The following is a 27,877-nucleotide window of genomic DNA, read 5'->3' as shown; positions in this document are numbered from 1 at the left end:
CTCAGTAGAATCTGTATCTTTTGCGAAGCATGTTTGTTAATATGCTTTGTTCAGCTTTAAAATAGTTTACATTGAAAAAGGCAATTCCAATTTACAGAAAACACAGTAAAAGCATTGAAAACAAAATCCTCTCAATCTGAAGCACAATCACTCTTTACACAGTTTGTCTAAACCAGATACCAAGTCTTTTCCAGCCTGTCACTATACAAGTCCCACTTATAATGACATTTCACAAAATCTGTAGCATAGACTACACAGTATGAACAACATTAACTTACCAGAAAGACAAAGAGCATTTGAAAAGGCAAATTTCTGCAGAACAACTTCATCACTATCCAACTCAGAATTTAACAAGATTTGTCCTTTATGGAGCTTTGACTGACCTCTGTTAAGACAAGATTGAAGCACCTTCATTGACCGAGCCACTAGTATAGGAACATAAAAGAATAATCGACAGTGCAAGAAAGGCTGGTTGTTTATTTAGATAAGCCATGCCATATCTGTATGGGTATCATCCCCATCCTTGCATTTTATTCATGTTCAACTTGATGATGTTCACAACAAATCACTGAAAATTAGTTCCTCAGTCTAAAATAAGTATTATGGCCAAATTTTCTAGGTGTAAATGCAAGTGCAGCAAGCTGTGATGGTAACTGTAGCATTGCTGCATACACACAGATAATTCAGAGTAAGCAGGCTGCTGGCCTCTCTCCCACTCTTTAGCTCCTCTGTTAATCTTTCTGTTGTCATTTTCTGCTGTCACTCTTATCAACCTTACTCCTTCCCTCCCTCCTCACTATGATGTTACTTTCCCTGAAACCTCTATTGCATAGGGGGCAAGGAGCAAAGAAAAGGTGACAAAAGACTTGTTCAATTTTTCATGTCAATCTCACAATGAAACATGCATAAGCACAATGGAGCATGTCAAGAATCACAAATTGTACAACTAAATAGTACATGCAGTTTTCAAATGGTGAGGAAAAACCAAACACCTGTCTCCTTATCCGGTTACCTAAAATAAGCTGAACCTCATTAGTTCAGTTCCTAGTATTAACAGTATCCTGTCTAGGGGCTGCTTTCTGGTGCTGTTGGAAAATTACAGGTAATTTATATAATAATTTTCATTGTGAAATATTTCTATAGAGATAATTTTCTTTTCATGATGAAAAAACTTTATTTAACAAGGAAAGTTAACTTGCCAGGTTTATCATCACACAATAATCAAGTTGTAACTTTACTAGGAAATGAAGTACATGCAGAAATTACAACTTTGTGTATGAACCTCAAGGATACACAGAGAAAGCTTGTATAGAGCATCCTCTTTAAAATCAGACTCCTCTCAATAATGCTCATTAGTTTTTTTGCTGTGACATACATAGTTTCTATTTGGCATTGCTGAAGAGTTGTGTGGGCAGGGAGCTTCTTATTTACAAGATCTATTGTATAAGCGAATCCCAAAGGCCACTACCTGCAAGTTTACCAAGACAGCAACATTTTCAACTCAAGATTTACTGTTCTCTTTTTTTTATTTTACTAGTTTGGAAAAAAAGTAAGGACAAGTATATTTTTACTATCTGAATTATTTTTGCTTGAATTTGGTTTAGGTGTCTGTTAGCTTTTATATACAGAATGCCTGAAGATACTTACTCCCCTATTCTATAATTCAGCTCTTCATTCTCCCAATGGACCAGTGCAACTTCATATGGCTGAATTTCATGCTGCTCTAGCACTCGCATGATATTCTTCATCTAAGGAGACAATTGCAGCAATAGTTACCATGCAGTAAATTAGTACTCTGCAAAAACCTTGCATAGGGCAGGCTGATGAATGCAACCTTCATGCTGAAGTTATTTACCTAACAATGAAGAGGTGTGATAAATAATGAAGTTATTATTAACATAATTTACTTCTGAAACTAGTTGTGGTTTGAGAAGAATTTGTAGCTATGAACAACTGCAAGGAATCTGGGAAAACTGAAATGTCACTTTATATGTGCACACATGGAACAGGGTAAGGATTAATCACAGCAGCACTAAGGACAACATGGGTGTATTCAGTATTATAACAATGAGCTGTACTAGATTTTGGCAGATGTCCAAGTGTGGGAATCAATCTTTAGAAGTACATTAGGTGGTTGTTTCTGATAAAATTACTAGTTTGCTGCTAAATCAGTAGTTTTGTTTTTAATTGCTCCTGAAATCAGTAGTCATTTCAGCTACCAGAGGTCAGTTATATTACAGAAACCCTTTACCACTATAAAAATCTGGAAAAATTGTTTCCGCTGCCACATTCACCCCTGTAAATAGTTAAATGTGCAATTTTACTTGCAGAAGTAATCTCACTGCTCCTTTATTCTCCAGCACACTAAAACCTGATGCAGGAAGAAAAGAGCCCTTTTCTCTCACAAAAACTTTCTCCTCTGACACCTGACTTAGGATCCTTGTTCCTTTTTATATGCTACAAGGCTCCCCTCAAAAAAATCATCTGCAATTAGAAAAAATTCTGAACTAAAAAAACCACTCACCTACAAGTTTTTAAAAGGCATTTAGCTACCCAACAGCCAGTAAAAAACCAAACCACAAAACCACAATAGACTTTTGATGCCTAAATTCTTTAAAGAGTTCAATTTCTACAAAGTCATACTTAAAACGCACTCACTTTTTAAAATAAAGATCATAGTTAAATCTTTTAGCACGAAACTGTACCCTATACATTTTTCATAAAGCATATTCTCCAGGGTAAGTACTCTAAAAAAATCTGTTGGATCACCTGCAAGAAGGATTTTCTTTGCACTGCTAGCTTTCTTCACTGCTTTCAAGAATTTTGGTGATACTATCTATCTAGGTAACACAGTAACATTTTTCACTGAAAAAAAACCCCCCTCAACCATACCGCTGAAACTGCTTCTTTTATAATCCTCAATTCAGTATTAGCATGACTAAGACTTGCCAAAAAATTCAAGTCTTGTGACAAAAAAGGAAGGTCTGCTCTGAGACCAGTCACCTCTGCCAAACAGCAGCGTCCAGGGACAGTTCAGCAGTGCAAACCTTGCATTGCTTCTAGGTCCAGCCTAATTTTATAGAAGGGACTAGTTGTGACACAATAAAATTTATTACAAGAGATGTTCTGGAGTCACTAGCTGCAAACTCTTGCTATTATGGGCACTTACGTCACACAATTTCCTTTTAAAAAAACCCTCAAAGCTGGTTTTTCTTTTAGCCCTTGCTATTTTGGTAAGGAAGCTGCTGTGTAACCTTCCTACTCAGGTGTTTGAAATTGCTATTTTGTATTTTAATTTTCTTTTTGTGATCAGTCTGTTACAGTTAAATGTTTGTTAATTTAAAATAGGTTTTTTTTCTCCTACTAGTCTTTCTGGGGTACTTTTGTCCAGCAATACTCTACATTCTGTTTTACTGAATTACTTTCAGTTTCTGTTCTACAGACCAGTTTAGGGTTTTTCTCCTTTCATTTCAGTTCATTAAAGCATATCCAGAAAACTACTGCTTCTATTTGAGGAAGTCGTTTGACTGTGATTTCAACAAGAAGAAAGAGGCATTTTTCCTCCTCTTTTATGAATAAAGCTAGCAAGGGACCAACTACTGATAGTAGTATTGACCAGGAAAACAAGGTATCAAATTTTCAAAGGTATTTAAGCATGTACAACAAAAGGAGAATTTTCAAACTACTCTGGTGGGCTGAGGTGTCCAACTCAAAGGTCATCGGGAGTTAAGTCAGCCATTCTTCAGTAATACTTGTGAATCAGTAGTGCAGTTACAGCCATAGCATCCTAAGTGTGCTACAGGCAAGGTTTGAAGGGAGAGCTGGTATCTTTTTGTAGGACACCTGATACACTGACACCGCCCAAAACATACAGGAAATCAGGAACATTCCAGTTCTGAAACAAAAAGTGAACTTGAATCCAGAAATTGTTCACATCTGTAAACAACTGCTCTGTGTTTTCATTTACCCCAATGAAAATCCTCCTGTGAATTTCTATGCATCTTACACCATTAAATTTCACATACTCTGCCTACAGATAAGGTCAATACTTTCTCTATCTAGAATCCAGTTCAACCACAGTGATAAAAATGCATTTAAAACATTAAAAAACTATAAATATATTCATTAAAATAGACATGCCTCTGGCATACTCTTCTAGGTCAGCAAAATATAATATATCAGCAGCATATTTAGTAATTATACCAACCAATAAAATCTTCCTTCAGGAAAATTGCTGGCTGGTAAAAACACTGAACAGTATTAAAGAGTTCCTAATACTTATTTTTTCTCTTTCAAAGTTATACAAACATAAGTCTTTAATAGTCTTGACTTAAAATGCAATAGAATAGAATGATCCTTTTCTTCTAATGTTTTTTTTATTACATTAGTGCTTTTCAAACAATCATTCACAAGTAGATTTTTCTGATCTACTTTTTCAGGATGTAGAGCTGCAAGATTTTTTTTTTTGTCAGTCTCACAAGATGAAGGTTTCAGATTTTTGTCTTAAGTAGGTGAGTTTCAAAAGTGATGTATCAGCAGCCCACACACTTGAGGGCAGTAGCAGGCAAGAACCTGCACTCATTAGAGAAGAATCAATCCTTTTTTTTCCTTCATAGAAAGATCAATCTCCCAAACAAACCTCTAGCATGCTGAGCTTCGTGAGACTGACAAAACACCTGCTTATGCAGTTTTAACCAAGTTTCACTTTACTTACACTTGTCTCTTCCACATTCCAAAATACAACAGCCCCTTCCCTGTGAATTCAAGGAAAAACTGAGTGTAATCATACTCTTTTAAATGTATTTTAATGGAATACTCAAATTGTACAGTGGCAACTTTTGTCATTGTGAATAAAAAAAACCTTAAAACTATCTTCACAGAAATTACATACTAGTTGCTTTTTAAGCATACTTCAATGAAAAACCACGAGAAGATGTTTTTTAACCATTTAAATAATTCTGATTTTTTTCTTTTAATCATTCTGACTGAACAGTTATTCCTTGAGTTTCATGAGGTAGTATAAGACAATGATCTAGCAAGCTGTACTATTTCCTTCACACCATTACTGTTAATAACATAATGTTTTGAGCATGATTTATAGCTTACCTGAAGAAAAAAATAATGCCAGGATCATCCTCTTTTGCAGATTTCTCAGTACTGACCACCAAAACATTTGCAGCATCTGGTTTGAAATAGTGTAAAAAGTAATTAGTAATTAGTCAAACTTCTAAACATGTCAGATGATAACTGTAAGCGTGTAATTCAACAGTTGCATACGGATACATTAGCCAGTCCCACATTTTATTTTTCTGATGGAAATGCTTGCCAGGGACCAACTACTGTATTGAACTACACTGCTTCTCCAAACTCTCACACTCTAGACCAAATGGGCCTCTACTGGGAACTTCACCAGAATCTTCAGTTAATGAAAGGTAGCAGCTTTGAAGAACAAAAAGACTTAGGAGAAAACTATGCAGACATTGTAAATAACCAGGAACAGAATACAGAAGTGGACATGCAATGTGAGACAAGTATGGAAGTTGTGCACAGCTGCAGAGAAATTGCCATTCAAATCTGTTTGCCCAGAAGCTCTTCTTCTTTTCTATACACTAAGGTATTAATCTGCACTCAAATTGTGCTGACTTTGCTTTGCCAGTCAGAAACTTGAAACAGTGTACCCCCAAGACAGGAGAGCCTACACCTGCGTTTTCCTGCACATCAGAAGTATGCTTTTGAAAAAGATCTTCCACCCACCCTCCTCTACCACCCTTCTGATGTGCACTGCACAACAGTACATAAAATATGAGAGGTTTTGCATTAAATTAAAATGAAAGAAAAGCTCAAAAAATGCTCCTGTGGTACTCCAACCACTAATGGGACATTTGTTACAAAGGATTAGACCAGAGCTAGTCCAAGTAGAATACCCCCAAACTTACAGAATGTGGTTGCTGGGTTTTCAAAACAAGGGTTTGATTTCTCCTCTATAAATCTTCTCCACTGTGCCACTCACTAATACAGATAAAGTTTTAGAAGTCCTGATGTGGTTTCAAACCAGCATGACTCCTTTTGTTGCAGCACTAGTGGAAGCTAGACCAGAAAAGCCCCCTACTTCTAGTTAAAGTGAGACTTCACAAAGATTTTGCAGGGCCTAACAGCTAGGCCTTAAAAATTGAAATGCCTTTGCAGGAAAATCTCAAGTCAAGTGACAGGGTACCAAGTGTTGTTACTTTTGCCTGTGTACAAATTCTACTTTCTGCTTTAGTGCTCAGGCCATAGAGGCCAGGTAGACTGAGGCAGCAGAGAGTCATGACCAAGTATCAGATACACTTTTGCTAATATATGGTTTGGGACCACACAGTTGATCTGAATGATCCCTTAAAAGACTTCTCTTCCACTTGATATTCCAGTTCAGAAACATTGGATGAATAAACAGAGCAGTTTTAGGTGTGAAGTTTGACTTCATCATGGAAGTAACATTTGCCTACATGCTCTCATTTGCCTTTTCAAATACCAGCCATGTCTTTATTTATCCATTCCAGCCAAAACACACACAACTGATGAGAATTTGGTCTGCTTTAAGTGGAAATGCAGGATCTGCCTCTAAAATGTTTTTAAAGAGGTCAAAAACAAGAATAATGCTTTGGAAAAACACTACAAAGCAACAAATTCACACAGTAACTGCTGTTTTAGATTTCTGTGTGGTAATATTTTTGAAAATTATTTTCCCAGATTCAGTGTTTGGCTTTGTAACCAACCACTGCTACATGTACATGCCAACCATCACAACACTTCAGATCTGCTGGCACAATCCAATATCCTTTCATCATTACTTCCTCCAAACCTTTGATAAACAGTACTCATTATGAGTCAAAAACACCATGAAGAAATAAAAGGAACAGGCAAAACCGACACTCCCAGCATAAAATAACAACACTAATGTTTAATTCATGGTCATGCTGGGGGTTGTACAAAGTTTCTATCCCAAAGCTGTGAAACCAGGGTTAGTTTTAATACAAAGAAATTACAAAGGAACATGAAGCCTGTATTCTAGTGGGTATTGTCTTTCCTGTTCATCTTCCAGAACAAGACAATCATTAGTAAATCTCATGCTTGAAAGAGACCCACTGGAGTATTACTGCACTTAGATTATTATTTGAGAGGCAGACAGGCTTTTCATAAGCCCTACTGAAATGCCCATGAACTGCCTGTCCTCCTCCTAGCTTCATATAATCTGTTCTTCCAAAGAAAGAAAGAAAAGGCATTCTACTACTGACATAAGAAAATCACAGCTGTTCCAGAGCATAAGGTTCCTTAAGCTATAATAAGATCCATTCGTTTTTCTTTTGTAATATACTGCAGCTATTTCCAAGCCATACTTTCCAGGTCTTCAGAGATACTTTATATGGAAACCAGAATCAATTATTTTGCTGAAGCCTACCTAAGTGAAGCACTCAACAATTTCTTGGATATACTTGGCCCCATAAAAAAGTATCAACAGCATTCTCTTTACTAGAACTAAATATTTATTTGTGTATCTTTTTCATTTCACTTAGTCAGCAAAGCTCTCTCTTGAATGCTGTCCTCTCCAACTCTGTGATTTACATTAATAGAAATATGGGTACAGAAAGAAGATGCAACACTCAACACTTCAAATTACAAGATCGTTTTGATACTGCACTACCTCACTATTGAAAGATTAATTAAAAGCAAAAAGCAACAGTTAGTGAATGTCTATAGAAATTCTCTGTATCAGTCAATTTCCAAAGTTATTTTTCATGCATGCATATGATTTTTCTATACTTCTGGTATTAATTGTTATGTTGGGAAAAATTATCAAAGGGTAAGAGCAAGAGCCGCTCATATTGCTATTCTGAAAGGTTCTGTTGTGGGGATTTTTAGGCAAATAGAATCTTTAAGCAAAGCAATAATTTTACAGGCAGTATGATATATTCCAGGATATTATCAGAATAAGAATACATAAAGTTATAAAAATTATATCCCTCACCCCTATTTTATTTCCCAAGATATAAGATTGCATTTAATGTTTCAAAAATCTACCTCTAGGCAAACTTGTTATTTCAACATATCCATGTGAAGTCAGGTCATGACAGAGATTACCAAGATGATATTCATCTGCTGTTGCAAAGGCTGTGCACTGCATCAGATTCTGTGCCAAAGGAATAGAGATTTGAGTTAGGGCAAGGCTGAAGCAAGATGGTAATAAAACAACTGTTTGCTTCAAATTTATTAAGACAGTGACAATTTCCATTTGTGTACTGTTCTGTGGTATCATTGCCATGATGTCCATGGTGTACATACACTAACAGGCACACTTGCTCCTCATTAAGTGGGAAAGCAAATCACACACTGAGAATAAGCCAGGTGGCACGAGTGAAGTCAAGACAAAAAACTCTGTGACAGAGCCACAAACATAACCCTTCTTCCCCAAATGCCAATCAAATAACTGAACAGTAGAGCTGCACTTGCTGCTGCTCTCCCATCCCACGGCTTATGACATACTTGGCTGACCACTGAAACCAGAGGCAAGACACCCCTAACAGCAGATTTAACACCCGTGTTTTAAAGATAAATGGCGTTTGACTACTCCAGTCTGTTTATCAAGCAGAAGCTCCAACCACAAACATCGTGTTCTGCCATGCACCAAGCTACTTCTGAGGGCTGAGCCAGTGCAGCACAGAAGGTCACCGACCTTCCGGGCCAGCTGCAGGTGCCGCACATCCACAGCGTCCCTCCCCTGACCTGAGCTGCATCCTGCACCAACTGTGCGGTCTCCACTGACACCACAGTCAGACAGTACACCATGGCCAGCTTGTCCCACTAGCCCACAATCTCAAGCAACTGAAATGTCATATCCAAAGAAATAACTCGAAAAATGATTCTTACTTGCGAAGGGATGTGAGATTTTCTTGATTAATCAAACAAGTCACAATAAACTGATTTGCAAATTCTACTACTCATTTGAAGTGTATTTCTTTGTTCTGATGCCACTTATAACCTACAAAATTGTTTTTCAGTGCAATGTAGTGGAAGATATCCAGAAAGCAATGTCTCACTGTGGATCAGTCACTTCCCAGTTTTTTGTAACTAATACAAATGGAGATGTAACTAACAACAAATGAACAAAAGAACTGTGCTCATCTTCAGGGATTCAGGCCCACAATACACTTCCACCTAAAATCCAAGTTACACTGTCAAATAGCAAGGCTTCAGGAGGGGTTCTGCTCCCTGCAGAGGGCCTGTCATCAATCATTAGAATCACCACCTCACATTTGAACTTTTCTTCTTTAATGTCAACATTCTACTCTCACATCCAAAGCTTTGCTTACACGTCATCTTAATTCAGCAACCACGAGCAGAAAATAAGCTTTCAAAGTAATTATAATATTCAGAGATCAGTTTTGTAGGCATATTCCCACAACTCTGCTAGAAGGCTGAATTAACAATGGAACAGAACTGTGTTTTCAGTTCCCTTGAAGTATCAAGTTTCATTATCACAATTTCAACTGTATAAATCCATTCTCAATCACTAAATAATCAGTGCCAATTATACATCTGAATCTGAAGATTCTTCCAAAAAGCTCTGGTTACTGTAAGTACACATGCTCTGCCATGAAACTCTTCTATCAAGAGTTAGGGAGCAAATTCTCATCTTGTAGTTAGTGTACAATTGGAAAACCTCTATCCTGCTCTCTTGTGCTTCCCACAGTTTATTACTTGGGCTATTCTTCATATCAAGGCAAATGCACTACAGGATTGACCTTCTGTCTTACAGCTGCAATTTTAGTTTCAATGGCTACATTTCTCTTTTAGTTACAACCAGAGGTTTTCCACTAAGCTACATGCCTGAAACAGCATTTTGGATATGAACTACTTTTGGGTTTGGTTACAAAGTGACTTTCACTTACATATTTGCAAAAATCTTGTTTGATAGGGAACATTCGGCTTAGGCATAATTTGTGATTAAGACACCTAAAATATGTGTCCATGGGTGCCAGTGGAGATACAGAGAAAAAAAATCTACTCTAATCATGTGACTCAGCTAATCCTAAAATAGACATGTTTAATGTCTCATCAAACTTAATGCCGTGTTTTCTGCTACATCACTTTCACCTGCAAACTTCAAAAACCACCTGTATTGGTGGTGCTAGAAGGGAACTCGAGCTACTCACCCCCTCCTCCTTTCTGCCTACAGCATTATTGAGATTCTATTCAGAGCAGCACACAGGACGGGTACTCCTAAGGACAGCTAAGTACGTTGACAACTCATTTTCTGTATCATCGTGCCCTCAAGAACTGTACAGGCTCATGGAATCGTAACTCTCCTTAGTTCCTCTCTTCCACTTTTAACATACAAAAAATTTTAAGAAAAAAAACCTGCAGGATGAACTTTAGTCCTCATATCACCACAGGAATCAATCTTCATCTGAAGTGTAGTAAATACTATGTCTTTGCCTGGATTTCAATCTATTTCTATGCTAGATGGCTGTAGTGTTAAGAATTAGCTCAGAGGCTTTTTCCTGCCATCAGATCATACCAGGTTATCCAAGTAGTGGTACCATTCATTGATGGACTGACTAAACCACTTAATTGCTTTCAAGAACTCCTCTATCTATCCTGAAAAACTCGTTGTACAACAATTTATCACTGCTGGTGCCCAGCACTCTGCCCGTAAAAACACATGAAGACCAGTGCTGGGAGGATGGGAAGGACCTCACTCACCAGGAGCTCTGCAAAAGGAAGGTGTCAGGCCCAGACAGAAAACACCACAGATCGCAGGGTTCTCTAACTGAGAATCTCAGGATTGGGCCTGCAACTGCTGTCTCCAGAGGCAGGAGAAGATGGCAAGGAGATGTCCCTTAGGCAATGCCCTTGGCATTAGGGCCTGCAATACTAGAGGCAATTTCTGGCTCAGCATTTTGCCATGCAGAAGCTTCCTCGGGCAGTATATTATTATTTCAGTGTATCAGGCAGTATTTTCTCAATTTCTTCACAATGGAAAAAAATTAAAAATAGCACTGCATATTACTTGCACATATATATGAAAATGTCAAACAAACTGTTTACATCCTATGCTGTCATTTCACAGCCTCAAAAATGTTGTTACTTCGCCCAAAACCAAGAAACCAAGAAGAATCAAACTCTAAATGTAATGTCATAGCATGACTAAAAAGCTAGAAACATTACATAATGTTTCAGGACTTTTTTTCACTTTCCTCTTCCAAAGCAACATAAAAATGTGAGTGGGAACTAAATTGTCCACAACTACCTCTTTATGTTACACTAAAGCATACCCTCTGCTTATCACACAAAATACTTATCAGAAGCTTAGCTATGAGAAGGCAAGCAGTAAAACTTTTTTCTGCTCACATTCAGCAGACCACATAACAGATATATTTTGCAGTGTGGAAGCTATTATTGAAGGCACAATGCTTGTTTTAGTCTCATCCATCATACTACTTTACTAAGAACACCCTGGAACTCTGTTGTTTTAGACTGAGAACAGTAATGCATCTGACACCAAGATTTGCTGTGGAAATCCTATATTCAAGTGTATTTAAGGCATGGCTTGGCTAAGAGCTAACTTAAGGAGATATGGCTACAAATATGCACTGTTCTTCCTCATCGTACCCCACAGTATCTGAAACAGTACGTTGCTGCCTCTCCTCTACAGACCTCAGTCTGATAATCAAGGTGCTATTTCTACACATGGAATGATCTTTCTCAGGTAACACAGGCTACACTTGCACATTCATTTCCCATTTGAAACCTAATCTGAATATAAACTTTTATTTCTGCTTCACTCAAACCTTAAAACTAGGTAGATCTGGATAAGCAAAGAAATGCAGAGAAAGTTAAATTCATTTCTATCAGGTTTTCACTAGTGTTGCAAAGCTCCAACACTAGTGTAAATAATGAAGTCCTTCTCACCAAATAATTACGCTAATTTCATTAAAATGTTCATCTAAACCCAAATCTGAATGTAAATTAAATTGATACACTCCCTTAATGTCACATAAAGTATAAATGTTATACTTCACCTTCATGTCTGAGAGCGGCAGGTTCGTTCTGGATGGCTGCTTGGTCCTCGGTGCCTTTGGTGGCCTCTTAACTGGCTGGTTATTGGGTTTGGGGACAATTTTACCAGCTGATACAACTGCATAAAATCTTGATGATGTGTTCCTAAGCTTTATGATCCACTCTCTATTGAGCCTGTAGTTTTCCATCATCGACACACCCAAACGTCTCCAGGATGAGAAAAAACCCTCCCCACTCTGATAATAAGTATTTCTTTCCAAAGTGGACAGAAATCCTTGGAGAAAATGCCAATTCCTGACTTGCACATACTGACTTGTCAACCAAGGGAACGCAGGTTTCAGTGCATACAAATTGCAAGACTTTGCTGTTCTGTGAGCCGCTCTTTCAACTTCATTATCCGGTTTTAATAGTAGACATCCAGTTTTGTTAAAGCTTTGGCATTGACATATTGTTGTTAAAGTGTGGAAAGATCTCGTCTGAAGGTGCAGAAGTTTCAGTCTCATTTCTTCCCTCTGAACTGTATTTAAAACAAACAAACAAAATCATCCATCAACATTTTGGAAAAAAATAATACTATTTCTCTTATCTAAAAGGTGGTCCATATTACTTTTGCATGTGTTAGTACTCCTCAGCACATCACACTGGTGGAAATAAAAGGATTTTTTTGATCCTATTGAAATACTCTGAGATCAAAACACATCTATGTGCCTGCAGCAGGTGGTGAAAAAACAGAACTGATTGCTGTGTCAATATACAAGCGGGCATCTTTTCCTTTGGCTGCTCATTCTGTGCAGCAGCCTGCACATTTAGTAACCCCACTGCTTGTGAGCAAGCAAGCACACACGTTAAAGACGTGTGAACCACTGTGATATGTAATAAAACAATTAGATTACTACGTGGTTGTATGGGAATGTCACCTACAAAACACACACACTGCTCAGCATCAGCTCCAGCTGCTGTGCCATGAACAGCTGATCACACACCCAGCCCCAGCCACCTGTTCTGACCACAGCGAGAACGGAGCCAGCTCACAGCCTTGCTCCTGCCAGAACATCCTGCTGCTACAGGGACCACCAGGCCTGCCTGCAGAGCCATCGTGCAGCCTGAAACACAACAGTGTCCTTATTCTGGCAGCTCAGACTAAGAGCAGCCCTACTATACTTACGGTACGTTGTGTGAGCTAATAAAACAAAAATATTCAGATTCAGTACCTCAGTGCATGTGTTTCAGTTGCTGAAAAAACTCAGTGACAAGTCCCTGCCCTCATCTGGTTTCCTTAATCAAGAACATTTCCCTTATGACACAAAATCCATCCTCAGCAAATTATTAACAAAAAGTCATTAAGCTGTCTAGTTCAAAACCCTGCCCCTTTGTGAACATTCTTCAAAAACTGAAAAAGAATCTTCAATACTTAAAAATATATTTAACACAATAGTTCAAATAAACATTCGATTTAAAGAGCAAATCATGGTGTGTGCTGTGGAACAAGCCCTCTGTCCTGACAAGGATACCTAGATGAACTGATATTTGGATTAATTTTGTATCTTTACATGCTCTTCACTTGCACGTTTTTGCCCAATTTAGAAGCCTGTTGTTGGCACACTTACTGGGACCAACTACTATTTTAATTTTAAACTTGTTCTGTATTTAAAAAGCGACCCTATCCAGGACAAGGCTTATTTACCTTTTTAAAGGGGCTGATAACTCTTGGATAAAAAAAGAGCCGACAGAAACTATGTAACCCAGGTGGTGGAGAGCTGGGGCAAGGGGTAAAGTCTCCAGGAGTGTGTGGTAAGTGGCAGAAAGAGACTCTAAATGCTTTTGCTGGCTTTCCCAGCCAAAAAAACCTCATCATACCAGAAATTATTTTTCAACTGTACAGCCTTACAGGAAGTTGCAAGGAAAGAGAGCTCATATAGACTGAATTCCAGCGAGGGGCCTGAGCGTCGGACCTGTGGCACCACAGGCACCAAGGCAGAACGAGCGGAACACAGCAATCCACGAAGAAAGCAGGACTAAGGGCGACCACAACGGAACAGGAGGCGCCACCTCCGAGCAGCCGGCATGGAGCTGGGGATTTATTTTCCAACGTCTCCTCGGCATGCGGCACACTTTAGCCACGCCCCATGCCTCCCCGGCCCGGCTTGCTGCGCCACAGCCACCGACACGTACGGATAGGACGGGCCCGCTCCGCCGGCGGGCGGACGGGACCGGCACAGACCAGCCGGCGAGCCCTGCCCTGCCCACGCAGTCCAGATGCTTCCAGCTGCCCCTGGAGCCCGCCAGCCCCGGGCGCCGGGACACTCCGCCTCTTCCCTGCCCCCGCACTGCCGCCCTTTGCTCCAAGGAAAACAGCGGCAGCACCGCCCCCGGCGGCGCCGCGGGGGAAGGGAAGCGAGGATCGAGGGCTCCACTCCTATTGGCTGCGTGCCGGGAGGGGCGGGCACAGCGGGCCGACAGCCGACCAATCGGAAGGTGAGGCCGCCCCACCCGCGCGGGCAGAGCGAGGCCGCCGGGGCCGCCCCCACCGTGCGCGCCTGACGGGCGCCCCTGGCGGGCGCGGAGAGCAGCGCCGCCAGCTCGCGGGGGGCCGCCCCCCCTCGGGCCCGCGGCCTCCACCGCTGCTGCGTCACCCCCGCGCAGCGATACCCGAACACGGGGGGTGTGGGGGGCGCCCGGCAGCCGCCCCGCTCCGGCCGCCATGAGCGGCACCCTGGGGTGGGGGGAAGCACGGGGTTGGGAATCGCCCCACAAACCCACAGGCAGGGCTCGTGGCTCGCCCCAAAACTGCGCCCTCCTCGTGAGGAGCGTCGCGGGGCGCTCCCGCTCGCGGCAGGATCGGAACTGTCCCGCAAGGCGGGCGAGGCCGACTCGGCTGCCCAGACGCCTCTCGCGGCCGCTGCGGCAGGCCCCACCGCCCCGGGATTGTCCCGGGAAGGGCTGCGCACCGCTCCCGTGCCGCAGCGCGGGCTCCGCCGCAGCTCCGGCCGACGCGCGGGGCCGCCAAGGGCACCCGCTGCGCCGCCGGCCCGGCCCTCCTTCCCCTCCCTTCCCCCGCCCCGCGCGCGCGCCCGTCGCCGCCGCCGCGGCGGGAGGGGCGGGGCGGTTCCCGCCGCCGCCGCGCGCCAGCACTGACCTGGGGGAGGGGGCGCGCCGCTCTCCGCCGCGCGTGCCGCGGCCCCGCCCACCGCCCGCCGGGCCCCGCCCGGGGCGGGGGGCCCGACCCCCCCCGCCCGCCCGCCCCCGCGGGGGGGGCCCCGGCCCGCGCGCCAATAACGTCCGGCTGCCGCTCGGGCCCGCTTCCGGGAGGGGGCAGGGGAAGGGCGGCGCGCCGGCTCGCGGGGGGGCGGAGCAAGATGGCGGCGGTACCGGCTCTCCCGGTGTCCCTGTCGGGCAGGTTTAAGGGGTCCGTCACGGCCTGGCGTGCTCCTCACCGGCAGCGAGGCGGGGGGCGGGAGGGAGCTGAGGTGCTGTCTGGCGCCCCGCCGCCGGGGAGCGGAGGTTTTCGGGTGCCGGGCGGGGCCGGGGGGCGGCTCTTGGCCCGGGGGGGCGGGCGGGGACAGCAGCGCCGGCGGCGCGCGGGGCCCGCAGGCGGCGCTGTGGGCGCGGCGCTGCCGCCGCCGCGGTCACCGGCGCGGCCCGGCTGTGGGGTGGTGCCGGTGCTGTGCTCGGCTCCGCGGCTCCAACCCACCGGGTGGAGATCTCACAGTAAAAATCGTCCTGCAGGCCGGGTATGCGCTCTCCGTGGGGCTGGCCTCGTTCTGCTCGTTGTCCTCGTACATAAGCAGCGTTTGGAGAAAATGTAAATCAAGTCTATAATGAAGAGTGCGTTTCTTGTTGATGTGCGATACGTGATAAACTTTGAATAGATAGCTGTGCTCTTGGTTTTACATTTCCCAAGTTTTGCATCTGGGTATCTTAGCGATGGAGGTCGCGTTTTAACCTCGAATTAACAGCAATTTTTCGCTGTTCTGGCAGGGCCAGTAATTTAGCTTTTTCTTGAAAAGACTGCTGTTTATAATCTGCAAAAGCAGGCACAAGAACCTGACCGGTTTGAAATTTTTTTCCTTTTTGTTTTGGTTTTGTTTTTTATTGCTGTCCATAGCTTCAAGGGCATGTAAAGCTACTTCTAATACTGTTGTGTTATAACCCCAGTTGGAAGCAAAGCACCACACAGCTCAGCAGAGTGGGGAGAAGTGAATGAGAAGGGTAAAAATGAGAAAACTTGTAAGGCTGAAGTAAGAGCAGTTTAATAATTGAAATGAGAATAAATCGTAATGAAAGGAGGGAAGAGAAATAGAACCCAAGAAAACCAAGTGAGGCAAATGAAAGCAGTTGCTCATCACGAACTGACTGATGCCCAAGCAGTGGCTCCCTGGCCAACTTTTCCTCTTGGTTTCCACCGCTGAGCATGATGCCATATGGTCTGGAATAGCCTCTGGGTCAGTTAGGGTTAGCTGTCCTTGCTGTGTCCCCTCCCAAGACCCTGTGCGCCCTCAGCCTCCTTGCTGCTGGGGTGGGGTAAGGCAGAAAAGGCCTCTGTGCGAGCCCTGCTCAGCAATACGGAAAATACCCCTCTGTTGTGAACGCTGTCTCCAGCACAAATCTAAAACACAGCCCCCATACCAGCTGCTGTGAAGAAAATTAACTCTACCCCAGCCCAAATTAGCACAAAGACCTTGCATTTGTTTTTAAAAATTGAAGCCATTTCATTATTGCTGACAATAATAAAATATTGATCATCTCTTTTTTAGATCCTTTGCATATTTTACAATTAAAGACAGACTTCCCCAGATCCTCACAAGAGTTATTGATACTTTGCATCGACATAAGAATGAATTTTTTGAAGAACATGGTGAGGTAAGAATAAGGTCCCTATTTTCCCTGATGTTTGTTCCCCTCTAGCCCTTGATACCCCTTCTCTCCCTTGTTTTTACTGATGAGACTTGTTTGTCTCAATCCTTTTGCCTGATTTTTTTAAAAATAATTTTCTTTCTAGTAGCTATTTTCGATTAATTCTGTAAAACACCTTTCTGTCTAACCTTTTCCTTCTGATCTGTCACTTCTGCAACTGCATTACTTACTTGGGATTTTGTGTTGGTGCAGTGTTTGATAGACAGTAACACCTTCTGAACATGACTGTGTTTCAATACTCTCTTCACCTCAAATAAGCAAAAAGTCCAATCTAAAAAGAAGTTCCATAGGGAATTCATCTTAGGATCTTGGATAGGATCTTTGATCTTAGGATCAAAATAAATTTTGTTGAATCAAGCTGTGATTTGTCAGGGACTCTCATAAGGCAGTTAAAAAAACACACATTCCATGAACAGTTGATCTGTGTCTCTACAGGAATAAATGTACAGAATAGGAACTTTTGTTCTCCACTTCTTTCAGAAGGGTGTTGAAGCAGAGAAGAGAGCTATATCTTTCCTCTCCAAACTGCGGAATGAGCTGCAAACGGACAAGCCAGTGACCCCTTTGGAAGATGAGTTGCCTGATGCTGCATTGTGGAACCAATACTTGGACTACCAACGAAATTTACCAAATAGCAATGGAGAACCAAGTTGGTTTCAGTCCCCTTGGCTGTATGTAGAGTGTTACATGTATCGAAGAATCCATGCAGCATTAGCACAGAAGTAAGTATTTGCTGGCTTGGTGTATTATTTCGCAAAATGTTGCTCTTCCCCATTTTTATTTTGGGAAAAAGAAAGACATGTGAGGAGTGAGATAAAGGAAGATCTTAAGCTTTTACCATTTTCCTCATCTTGCACCTCAGATTTAACATTAATACTTCTTAACATTCCCCTGAATTTGAAGCTTATTAATTTTTTTATGCTTCAGTTTTGCTGAGTTGGTTTACAAGAAAACTCTTGAGCTTGGCTGTATAGCTTAACCTTGCAGACTAATGTGAATTGAGATATGAAAATCACCTAGCATTTCTACAAGGTTTGTTGTAGACAATTTTTCTAGAATTTCTAGAATAAGGCTTTCTCTTAAGCCTTAAACAATATGAGAGCCACAAATCTGTTTGGAATTCTAACTTGTTTTGCCGCTTGCAATCAGAAGTTACCATTTGAGAACTGTTTCTTACAGCAGTAGACCTATCTTAACCAGTCCCTGTTGTTCATTCTACACCAGTTTCTTAGTTACAGCAGTGCTTGCAGACCATGTGTTGCATTGAACTTTGGGAGCTGATACTGGTTAAAAATAACTGGGCAGGAAAAACTTGTTATGCTGGTACCATGGAGATGTGCCAGTACAACGTCATGGGATAGGAATGAACAGTTTAAGATCCTGTTGCTGCCAAAAAAATTTGAAAACTTCGCAAGTACTGGATTTACCCTTAGTGTTGTGGAGATGCAAACACAGTACTGGGACTCAGTTTCTACTGGTATGTTATGTAATTTGAACTCTTGTACCAAAAGCTTCAAATATGAGGTTGATCTGCTGGATTGCACTTTAAAAGCTGAGCAGATACTTTTCATTATTAACTTTTAAGTTTCTTGATCTCTGTTATTTAGTTGCTCTTAAGCAACTAAATCTATCAACTTGGATGGAAGTTCAATCATTTGTTGAAAGGTCGTTGTGGAAATATGTCTCATAAGAGATTGGTCTATAATTTTTATATATTACAACATTCTAATTTGTCATGGTAATTTTCTGAAATCATAGTAAAGACTTTCATAGGAATAACTTCCTATCAGTGGAACAGAATTCGGTATGGGAAGTACATTCCAGCACACACAAACATGTTTAAAATCAGGCCAGCTTTTCTTTACTGTAGTTCACTTATATGTTACAATTTTAATTCTCTTGTCTGAAGGTTGGAGTTCAAGATGATCACTGCATGTGCAGTTCCCAGAGTTGCTGTGATTGAATACTTGTTCACATTCAGAATATATTGCTATATAAAGATGCCTTGAATAGTGTCTGTTTTAGCAAGATGCAATATTAGGCAGTTATGAAGATGTGTGAAAATCTAGTATAACAAATTAGAAGTGGAAAATCTAACTAGGGTCTGTACAGTCTAAAAAAGCTGACCTTTGAGGTTCCTCTGCATGTGTTGTAATGGAGAATGTGGGAAGTATATCAACATATTTGTTCTTTTCTTTTTAGCCCACCTATTGACAACTTTGATGTATTTAAAGAAGGAAAGGCTCAAAATTTCTTTGAATCCCAAGAAGCTGTTATTGCCTTATGCACTTACTTTCAGGAACTTCTTAAGAACATCAAGGATCTAGATGAAAAGCAGCTTCAGGAGGAACTGTTTAAGCTATTGCAGGTAAACTGGTAGTACTTAACACAAGAATTGAAAACAAAGAATTTGAACTTCATGTAGAAATTAAGATATAGATCTTTGGTTTGTAAAAGTGTGATGAAGTCCTGATAGCCCTACTGTATTGCTGCTATTCTGAAAATATTTATATTTTGGGTACTTGTATTAAATGTGACACTCTTTTATTAACTGCTGGTCTTCATTGTGTATATGGAAACCCAGCAATTCTTCCTTCAAAATCTCTCAAACATTTTAAGTTAAATTCCAGATGACCTTTTTGAAGTTACCTATAATTTCTTAAAACAGTTAATTTTAGTTGGCACTTTAAATGTTTTTGGAGAAAAAATTAGAAGTCAGTCTGGGTCAGAAGTGGTTTAAAAGCTTTATAATAGCATTATTCTTGGAATATAGTGCCTGTGGATAGAAACCCCAAACTACTGTAGGGTTACAAATAAGTCCATTAGCTGGCAACAGTGTTCGCACAGTATTTGATGAATCTTTACAAAGGGCTCATTAGTAAGTACTTAAAATACATAGATCTAAAATACTTATTTGGGTGCATGTAGTAAAAAAATTATTCTGCTTTTATTATTTCTTTTTCTGTGTTACCACTGATACTTTTTGGAATTGCAGTATGGAGAATATTTCTGTTCCGAGCTTTGTGATCAGTGTGTTTATGTTCATCTAAATCTTCCATCTTTGTCACCTTTGATGCCTGTGTAAATACAGAGCTTTGTTCAGTTTCTTCCACAAAATCTTGTCTATGTTGAGATACCAAGAACAAGAAGTTGAGTTTTATTAAAGCTTGGAAGAATATGTGGAATTAGAACCTTTATTACCTAAAACAAAAAAAAAAGGTAACAAAATCTTCAGTGTATGTGAAATTGAGAATGTAACTACAGTGAGACTTAGTAAATGATGGTTTTGTTTTTTCTTCTTTTTCCTTCTAGGTGTCATTGTGGGGCAATAAGTGTGACCTTTCTTTTTCAGCTGGTGAAGACAGCTCTCAGAAATCTAGTCCCTTGCAATCCCTGGAAAACATGGTACCTTACATCTTAGTGAATGATATGGAAAAAGTTTGGTCACTTCTTGTAAATGCCAAAAAAAATAGAACAGAAAGAAGTAATGTTAGAGTTGACATAATCCTGGATAATGCTGGATTTGAACTTGTAAGTGATCTTGTGTTGGCTGATTTCTTGTTATCATCAAAGCTAGCTGATGAAGTCTATTTTCATGGAAAAAGTATTCCATGGTATGTATCAGATACCACAAAGCATGATTTTAACTGGACTATTAAACAGCTGGGGTCAGCTAATCATATGTGGATGTCTAGATGTGGGATAAACTGGGAGGGCAATTTGAAAAAGGGAGTTTGGGTTTTCCGTGACCACATGTTTTGGACTTTACCACATGATTTTTCCAGTACGAGTGAAGTTGCTCCTGACTTATATGCTGAGCTACAGAAGTCAAACTTGCTCCTTTTCAAAGGCGATCTAAACTATAGAAAATTGACAGGAGATAGAAAATGGGAATACAGTGTCACATTTCATCAAGCCTTGAATAAGTTTCATCCTGCGCCTCTCTGTAGTTTGAGAACACTGAAATCTGACACTCAGGTTGGCCTGAAACCTGGACAAGGTGAACAAATTCAGGCTTCTGAACCTGACTGGATGGTAAGTGGAAAATATGGGGTAATTCAGTTTGATGCTGGTCTCTAGTCAAATAATATGTAATATTCTGAAAGAGAGATTAAGTCTGACTTTAATTGGCTTTCTCTGTTCCACGCTTGACTTCAGTAGAGATTTTTTTTGTGCTTTTTCTTCCCAAGTGATTAGTTCTTTTTGTCCTGTGAAAGACTTTAATGTTGTGCAAAAACTTATAAACTGTCTTTGTATACGTAAATTAATGTGCATTTCAATACATTTTGTTTTCCTAATGTCCAATGTCAGAAGATCTTTAAGATGAATATTTAGTTGTCCTTATTATTTTTTCCTCATCAGTGAGTGAGTTTAATGAGTGAAAGCTTAACAAGTGAAAAATTTGCTTCAGAAACAATTTCCCCAGTGCCACATTAGCGTGAATTTACTTATTTCAGAATAATTTGTGCTCCACGTCATTCCATGCATTGCATTAAAGTTACTATTTTAGAGAATTCAGAAATTAATTACAGACAGATTCTTTTGATGTTTTGAGTGTAGTTTGTGTTACATTAAGTGATAAGTTATTGGGTGACAGCTTGTAAATATTCATGTAGAATTGGAAATTGAATTTCAATTTTAAAGCACAAGTGAATGTTAGCCAGTTTGCCTGAGGGAGAGTTGTCCCATCTGGTACAAAGGTTAGTGGGAGACAGGACAATCTCATTTTAAGAATATTGAACATACTGTCTATTTACAAAGCTCTACCAAAAAAGAAGCACACAGAAAAGCCTTCCCAAACAGAAAATTAATGAGAGCCAAGCAGTTGCATTAATTGGATTTTAGATTTAATGCAGACTTGATCTGCAGGTGGCCTGTCAGCAGTGTATGTATGAGATTCAAGCACTGCTGCTTCCTTCTGTTGAGGTATTTATTTTTATTTTTCAAATGTATTTGCTTGGGGGGTTTTTGTTTGTTTGTTTTTTGAGAAGGTTGCCTTAATTTTCAGGGAGGATATACAGCCCCATTTGCACAGAGAAGTACAGGGTAGAAAAGCATATGGCATACAGGTTAACTGGAGTTGTTAGGTGCCCATTTCTACTCTTCTACCCTGGTCTCAAAAGCTGCTGCTCGTTATGTTCATACAACAGAGATCTATACAGTGGAAAAATATGTTCCAAATGCTGATGACTTTTATTATTTGTGTTTATTTTCTTCTTAAATCTGGAAGGGTATTTTAAGGTTCCAAGGTCAAGCATTCAAAAACAAAGATGCAAGGATTTTTATGAGGCAGTTGTAGGGAGGGTTATAATTTTGAGACCGGGGTTTACTGCTCTCATCTCCTTTGTATCCTTGACTTAATGCTCCTACAGGGTGAATTCATCCTCATCCTTAGGCACCTGACTGAACTGCAGAAATTAGAAATCCAGTCAAGAAAGCTGAAGGTCAGACTGCTGAAGGTTTCTCTGACCAGAGAGAGCTCAGCAGCACTCCAGCTTTAGTGCTTTGATCAAATGTGTAAAGGACACTATGAATCTGTGCATTGGAACCTTAGTGTCCCACCTCTGAAAATGCTGTTAAATTGTTTCAAGTGCATTTTGAAGCAAAAGCTTTGGGTCAAAAACTGAGAGATGGAAGTTGTGGAGTAAGAACACCATACCTTGCTCAGAGAGACAAAATTGAGGACAAAATCTGCTTTGCCTGCACTCAGATTGTTTGTAAGGTGTTGACTTAATTTGCTGGAGAGGTTTAAAAGTGTATAATGGACAAGAAGAGAAAGTCACTGTTGAGGCCACCTTTGACAAATAGATTTGCCTCTTACACAATCCTTACGCATGCTAAGAAACTTGATTTAGTTTTTTACTAGTTGTTAATGTGTCCCTGTGCCCAGGGCACTTTCAGGCTGTTACTTCTGAGACCTCATAATGCAGACCAGAGAAAATTAATAGCATGAAGTTACGATAAATACAGTCCTACAAAATACAAAATCTATTAGGAGATGCAGTGGCGTTTGCTCAGTATTACTGAATTATAAAGATTACTACAAGACATGTAATTCTTAGCTTAGCATGTGAATGCTAATGTATGACATGATGTCATGCTGAAAAAAAATAGTTCTATTCTCCAGCTGATTAAAAGTGCACTTTCCATCTTTTGCCCCTCACAAAGAGAAGTTTGTGGCAATACACAGTTGTGACTATGTGGTTGTGTAAGGAATGCCCAGCCATAGCTTCCAAATGCTTGACTTCTATAGCTGTAATTGCAAAGTGCTGTCTCTAGGCAGAACTAAATATGCAGCATGCTTTTATGTTTGTTGGCTATATTTTTGTAAAATTTTGATTGATTATATGAAAAAAAGAAAATAATAACATCAATGTTGCTGTAAATGCAGTGTTACAGTCCCCCATGACACCACAAGGTTGTGAAGACATATTCCAGTGAGGCACAGTGCTCTGCTGATGGGTTTGCTACAGTTTACTTGAAAATAGGAAATGCTTTTGTAGCTATTCAGTGTTAATTACTCTTTGTAATACAGCTTCATGAAATGGCAGCATGAACCTATTGCTTTTAGGTGGAATTTAAAAAGACAACCTGAAGCATTTGTTAGAACAATAGCATGTGCTATAATACATTTTTATTTACTTGAGTATTTGAGAAAGTTCCTTCTGTATATCTGTGTTACAACTGATTGCCCAAAATGCTTCTACACTGTAACTCAGGAGCTACTGATTTGTACATCCAAATTTTTGAGATTTTAATTTCATATGCCGTTTGAATATTTATGGCAAAATCCAAAGGCATTTTCAGTAATTCTGAGGACCACAACAAAAAAATGTTTTTTACTTTTTATTTTTGTCTTCTACCTTTTGAACAACTGTATTTGTAAGTCAGTTTCATTGTTGATGAAATAGGAGGAAAGTAATGTCACAGGCAGAGTGAAAGGCAGTACACACATCTGTCTGAATACTTGATAAGTTACCATGTAAGATATCTACAATAATTTCTTATGTATATAAGGTTTCTTAAAATAAATTGTTTGATGTGGAAAATAAATTGATTGTATAATTAGAGGCTTGTAAGAATATTGAAATAAATTATATAATTTTGTGCAAGACAGATGTTATACTATTTTAGTGGCTGGTGAAGCCATCTTAAAATAATTCAGGTCTTAGTTTCTGATTTTTTTTTTCTTTGAAACAGAATTTATGCCTAAACAGTTTTTATGCCTAAACCTGTAAAGCATATTTATTCAGTGAGGTTTTGGAAGATACAGATGCAAGAGATAGGTATCATAAAATGTTCTTCTGTAACAAGACAGGACAATAATAAGGAATTTTCTAATATTTACTCTACTTGTACTCTGGTTAAAATTTCAAAACCTTAAAAATAATTGACAATCTCTTAAATGTATCTGGTAATTAATTACTAAGGTTGGTGCAGGTGATGGTGTCATTTCCAGAATCACTTCTAGAACTGATAGGTGCTCCATGTCTTGTCAGCAAAAATGGAAATATTTTGGTGTTACTCTTGCTGCAACTAAAATATTTCCAAAACACTTCGGTTTACACACCTTGCTGGTGTCCCATGAACCATAACTGTTGTTGTTGAAATAGTTTCTTTAAAGTTCATAGTGTTATTTGCATTCATGGTTAACAGCTTGTTCATGTGAACATTTATCTCCTGTGCTGTCAAACAGCATAGGAAAAAAGTTTACTCTGTTGCATGAAAATTACTCTATGAAATGGTTTTAATCTAAAAAGAAACCCTTAATTGTGTCTAAAATAAAAATTCAAAAATGGAATCTTGTACAGAACTGTTGGGTTTTTTTCACTAAAGTTTGTTTGCTTACCAGCTTTCTGTTTACCCAAAATTACAGAACAAAAGCTTGTAATTATTTTTATTTAAGGCAAAATGTAAGTTGAAATTCACCTAACACTTATCTAAGGATTTTAAAATAAAACTCAGAATGTGCTGGTTAAAGTGGTCCTTTTCTTTCCATGTGCTAGTGGCAGAACACATGTGAGGGAAAACATCCTATAACATGGACTGTTTGTTTTCTTGTTTGTTTCTGTTTTGGTTTTTTTTCCCCTAAAAAAGGTTTTGAAAACTTCTGTACATTTTTATTCTTGTTGATATGCTTCTATTCCTTACAGCCTGCAAATAAAAAGTCCACTTATGTGTATTTTTTACATGAATTAAGAATTAGTTTATGGATTAATCCATATTCTGCCTCAGCTTTGCAGTTGTGAATTCTGCAGACATTGTGAGAAGGGGTTTTATTTACAGTGCTTTTTTGAGGTTTAGTTCATCCGGCTTTGTTTCACAGTGGAAATACAAAATGTCCTCTTACAATGACTTAGAGTGAATAAACATATTCAGTACTTGTGTGCTGCTTCAGTTGTATCACTTTTCAGTAAGTGACATAATCATAATCTTTTAGACTCCATTTGAAGAAAAATTTTCATCCTTGCAGAAATTTATTTTTTGTGGGATTCCACTTCTTCCAAGTCTAATGAAGTAAAAGATTAAAAGCTGAGGTAAGATACATCAAGATATATACTATGGGCTTTTTATTTGCTTTCTTTAATGTTAACTAAATGATTGGTCTCACACTACCGTGGTAAGGCTGATGCTTTCCAAGTGACTCTGATGAAGGGTGTGATGATACATTTCATGCGGTTGCATTTGGAATAGATTTAATGTCTTATCTCCCACTTTCCAAAAAAGTATCACTAATTGTCATAGGTCAGGAAGTGCGCTGAGTTTTGGTCCTAGAGGGTTTATATATACACATAATTGTTAATTTTAGTCTAGGATCTGTGTAAAAGGCAGAATAATTCAGAAAAAAGAGTTAGGGTCCAGGAGTGCTCCCTCAAGCTAGCTGAAGGGTTTTTCCACCTACTTTTCCTTCTGTCCAGGGATTCTTGTGTTATCTGCACAGTGGTCCTATTTCCACTCAATGAGTATGTCTGCCCCTGGGCTAAGGTTAGAGAATTTGGAGACAGGTAAATTACTCCAGAGAGAGAAGGGCCTACAACTTGCAGTGAGAGCTTGAGTGTCTTTATGTGAACAAACAGCATCCCCATTTTTCTGTAGTTGATTGTATTCTTGTTTTCAGGTAATCTTGAATTCGAGCAACACTTGAGTGCCTTCATCATGTATTGGATACACAGCTTTGACTGTTACCATAATGTTAGATTGGCCCTTGGAAGTTTTGCTGCTACTTTGCTGGATTGTGATGGGGAAGCAGTAACAGGAACTAGTTGACTGGGGCAAATCAGGGAGTTTTCATACATACATGGAAACCTAAGATCCACATACAGAGGATTTTCAAAATAGCTGCATGGGTTGAGTTTGGACTTTCAAGGACTCTGTGTCTGATTTAAGTTCCTCAAACTGAAAATGATCTAATACAGCAGCAGCAGCAGCTTTCATTTACATGGATTTCTACTTTTTTCCCAAGCCTGATTACTTTCCCCATATATGTATTGCATTTTCACCACCTCCTTTGTCCAGGGTGGGGAAGTCCAGGGTTGTAAAACCAGGTTATTTCCTTCAGAAGATTGCCGATCCCACCACATGTGCTTGTCACAGGGACATCACCACATGACTTCTGGCTTTGACATTTTTTGTACACATCCATTCTCGTTTAGACACCTGCAGAATATCAGCTGGTACTGATTTTTGAGTGTACTAGGTACTGGAATTGGAGTTTCATAACACTGATCAATTTTAGCATCTTTTCTCAACACTGAGCATTTTCATGGAAAGGAAAGTTTGTAGTAATTTTAAAATTATTTTTTCTTTCAAAAATTAGTGTGGTTTTATTAGGTACCTACATTCAAGAGATTTGCATCATTCTCAGGGCTGAGAACATCCTTTCCATGTACTTTATCAAATACATCATGAAGAATTTGATTAATGAAAATGATTCCCTGAAATTATTTAGAATTAAAAAATCTGAAATTAACCCTTCCTGAATTGTTTCCTGTCCCTGTTGAGGAAAAAGAAACATGAAATTTTTTGCAGAACTATACTTTTAAATACTAGTGAACAAGAGTAAAACATTTTAAAGTGTGAGTATTGTGTAATAAGGTAGTTTTTCCTCAGTCAAATGGCTTGAAGAGTGGGTATTAGTTCTCTCAGAGTGTTACACATTTTTATTTTTCTTCATTTTTTTTTTTTTTTTTATTTTGTTGCAGTTCGTCAGAATAAAGTGTGTTTTTTAAGGGCAAATAACTTGATAGATCTGCCGTAAAATACAGCTGTATGAGGACTCTCTCCCCATCACCAAGCGTTCAGAAGCAGCTGAAGTGTAACTCCCGAACCAGCCGTGGCACTGCAGGACTAGGGATGGGGAAGTGCTCGAGCACATTTCCAGGGAAGTTAGCACAAAGTTTCCCAATCACTTAATCCTGCCTCTGCACTCCACTCCCGTAGTAGGACGGATTAGGCTGTAGTCGAATGCTGGACAAATCCAGGATGATATTTTTGTTCAGATTTGCAGTGGATAGTAAAACGTGCCAGATTTCCTCTGGGTTTATGTGAGACAGTCTGTACAAATTTAACCCGTCAAAAATACTTAATAGATTGGGATTGCAGAATGAGGTTATGCTGGAGCAGCATGATCCACGCCGGCAAAACCCTCTGCCTGGGGGCTTTCTGTGTCTTCGGCAACAGCAGTGAAACGCTATCAGGCACATAAGGACAAAAAAAATTAGTACTCCCCCTAGCTTCTGCATTTGCTTCTCTGGAAAACGTGATTAAGTCAGCATTCCTGAGAAAGGTGAAGTACTTTTCGACCTTTGAGTTCAGAAATGGTGCGCGATGGCACTGTCCCCACATGCTGATTAAAGCTCACAGGGTCTTCAGAGAAAATGACGTGCAGCCCCCATACACCCGCAGG

At 40.0% G+C, this 27,877-nt stretch overlaps 2 protein-coding genes across 8 annotated transcripts in view; one reads left to right on the top strand and one right to left on the bottom strand.

Moving 5' to 3' along the window:
• Positions 1 to 15,255, bottom strand: part of RMND1 (required for meiotic nuclear division 1 homolog) — a 20,476-nt gene extending 5,221 nt beyond the window's left edge. Inside the window, exons 1-7 of one of the 5 annotated variants that reach the window (XM_005518403.3) lie at positions 15,194 to 15,255; positions 12,060 to 12,574; positions 8,059 to 8,167; positions 5,107 to 5,182; positions 4,715 to 4,754; positions 1,648 to 1,748; positions 279 to 385 (exon numbers count right to left, since the gene is read on the bottom strand). In XM_005518403.3, coding sequence (XP_005518460.2) covers positions 279 to 385; positions 1,648 to 1,748; positions 4,715 to 4,754; positions 5,107 to 5,182; positions 8,059 to 8,167; positions 12,060 to 12,560 — 934 coding nt within the window. In that variant the 5' untranslated portion in view covers positions 12,561 to 12,574; positions 15,194 to 15,255. Of the gene's footprint in view, positions 1 to 278; positions 386 to 1,647; positions 1,749 to 4,714; positions 4,755 to 5,106; positions 5,183 to 8,058; positions 8,168 to 12,059; positions 12,575 to 13,741; positions 13,898 to 13,945; positions 14,081 to 15,193 lie in introns of those variants that run through there. The other 4 variants (XM_014263708.2, XM_014263707.2, XM_014263709.2 and 1 more) reach the window with 4 other exon arrangements.
• On the top strand, positions 14,159 to 27,877 carry DCPH1 (damage control phosphatase 1). Of its 3 annotated transcripts, XM_088052378.1 has the most exons (7): positions 14,159 to 14,532; positions 16,812 to 16,917; positions 17,452 to 17,693; positions 19,174 to 19,339; positions 20,284 to 21,006; positions 25,445 to 25,508; positions 27,174 to 27,877. In XM_088052378.1, the coding sequence occupies exons 1-6, from the start codon at positions 14,159 to 14,161 to the stop codon at positions 25,490 to 25,492; spliced, it is 1,659 nt and encodes a 552-aa protein (XP_087908504.1). In that variant the 3' UTR covers positions 25,493 to 25,508; positions 27,174 to 27,877. The 3 variants fall into 3 exon arrangements, with proteins under 3 accessions (XP_087908504.1, XP_087908506.1, XP_005518462.1); XM_088052380.1 differs by lacking the exons at positions 25,445 to 25,508; positions 27,174 to 27,877 and having other exon boundaries at positions 20,284 to 24,951; XM_005518405.3 differs by lacking the exons at positions 14,159 to 14,532; positions 25,445 to 25,508; positions 27,174 to 27,877 and adding an exon at positions 15,396 to 15,463 and having other exon boundaries at positions 20,284 to 24,951.

The sequence above is a fragment of the Pseudopodoces humilis genome, chromosome 3 (assembly GCF_049639895.1).
Source record: "Pseudopodoces humilis isolate 2021_Gansu_Grassland_sample_001 chromosome 3, ASM4963989v1, whole genome shotgun sequence".
Lineage (NCBI taxonomy): Eukaryota > Metazoa > Chordata > Aves > Passeriformes > Paridae > Pseudopodoces > Pseudopodoces humilis.
Note: the sequence above shows the minus strand (reverse complement) of the source record. Positions and strands in the feature narration are given on the sequence as shown.

What these genes read in the sequence shown, in the direction of transcription:
- DCPH1 (XM_088052378.1), top strand. Translation starts at nt 14,159, where the DNA reads ATGCGGCACACTTTAGCCACGCCCCATGCCTCCCCGGCCCGGCTTGCT. An exon ending in GACAGCCGACCAATCGGAAG is followed by an intron (nt 14,533 to 16,811) that starts GTGAGGCCGCCC and finishes TCTCTTTTTTAG; the next exon opens with ATCCTTTGCATATTTTACAA. An exon ending in CATGCAGCATTAGCACAGAA is followed by an intron (nt 17,694 to 19,173) that starts GTAAGTATTTGC and finishes TTTTCTTTTTAG; the next exon opens with CCCACCTATTGACAACTTTG.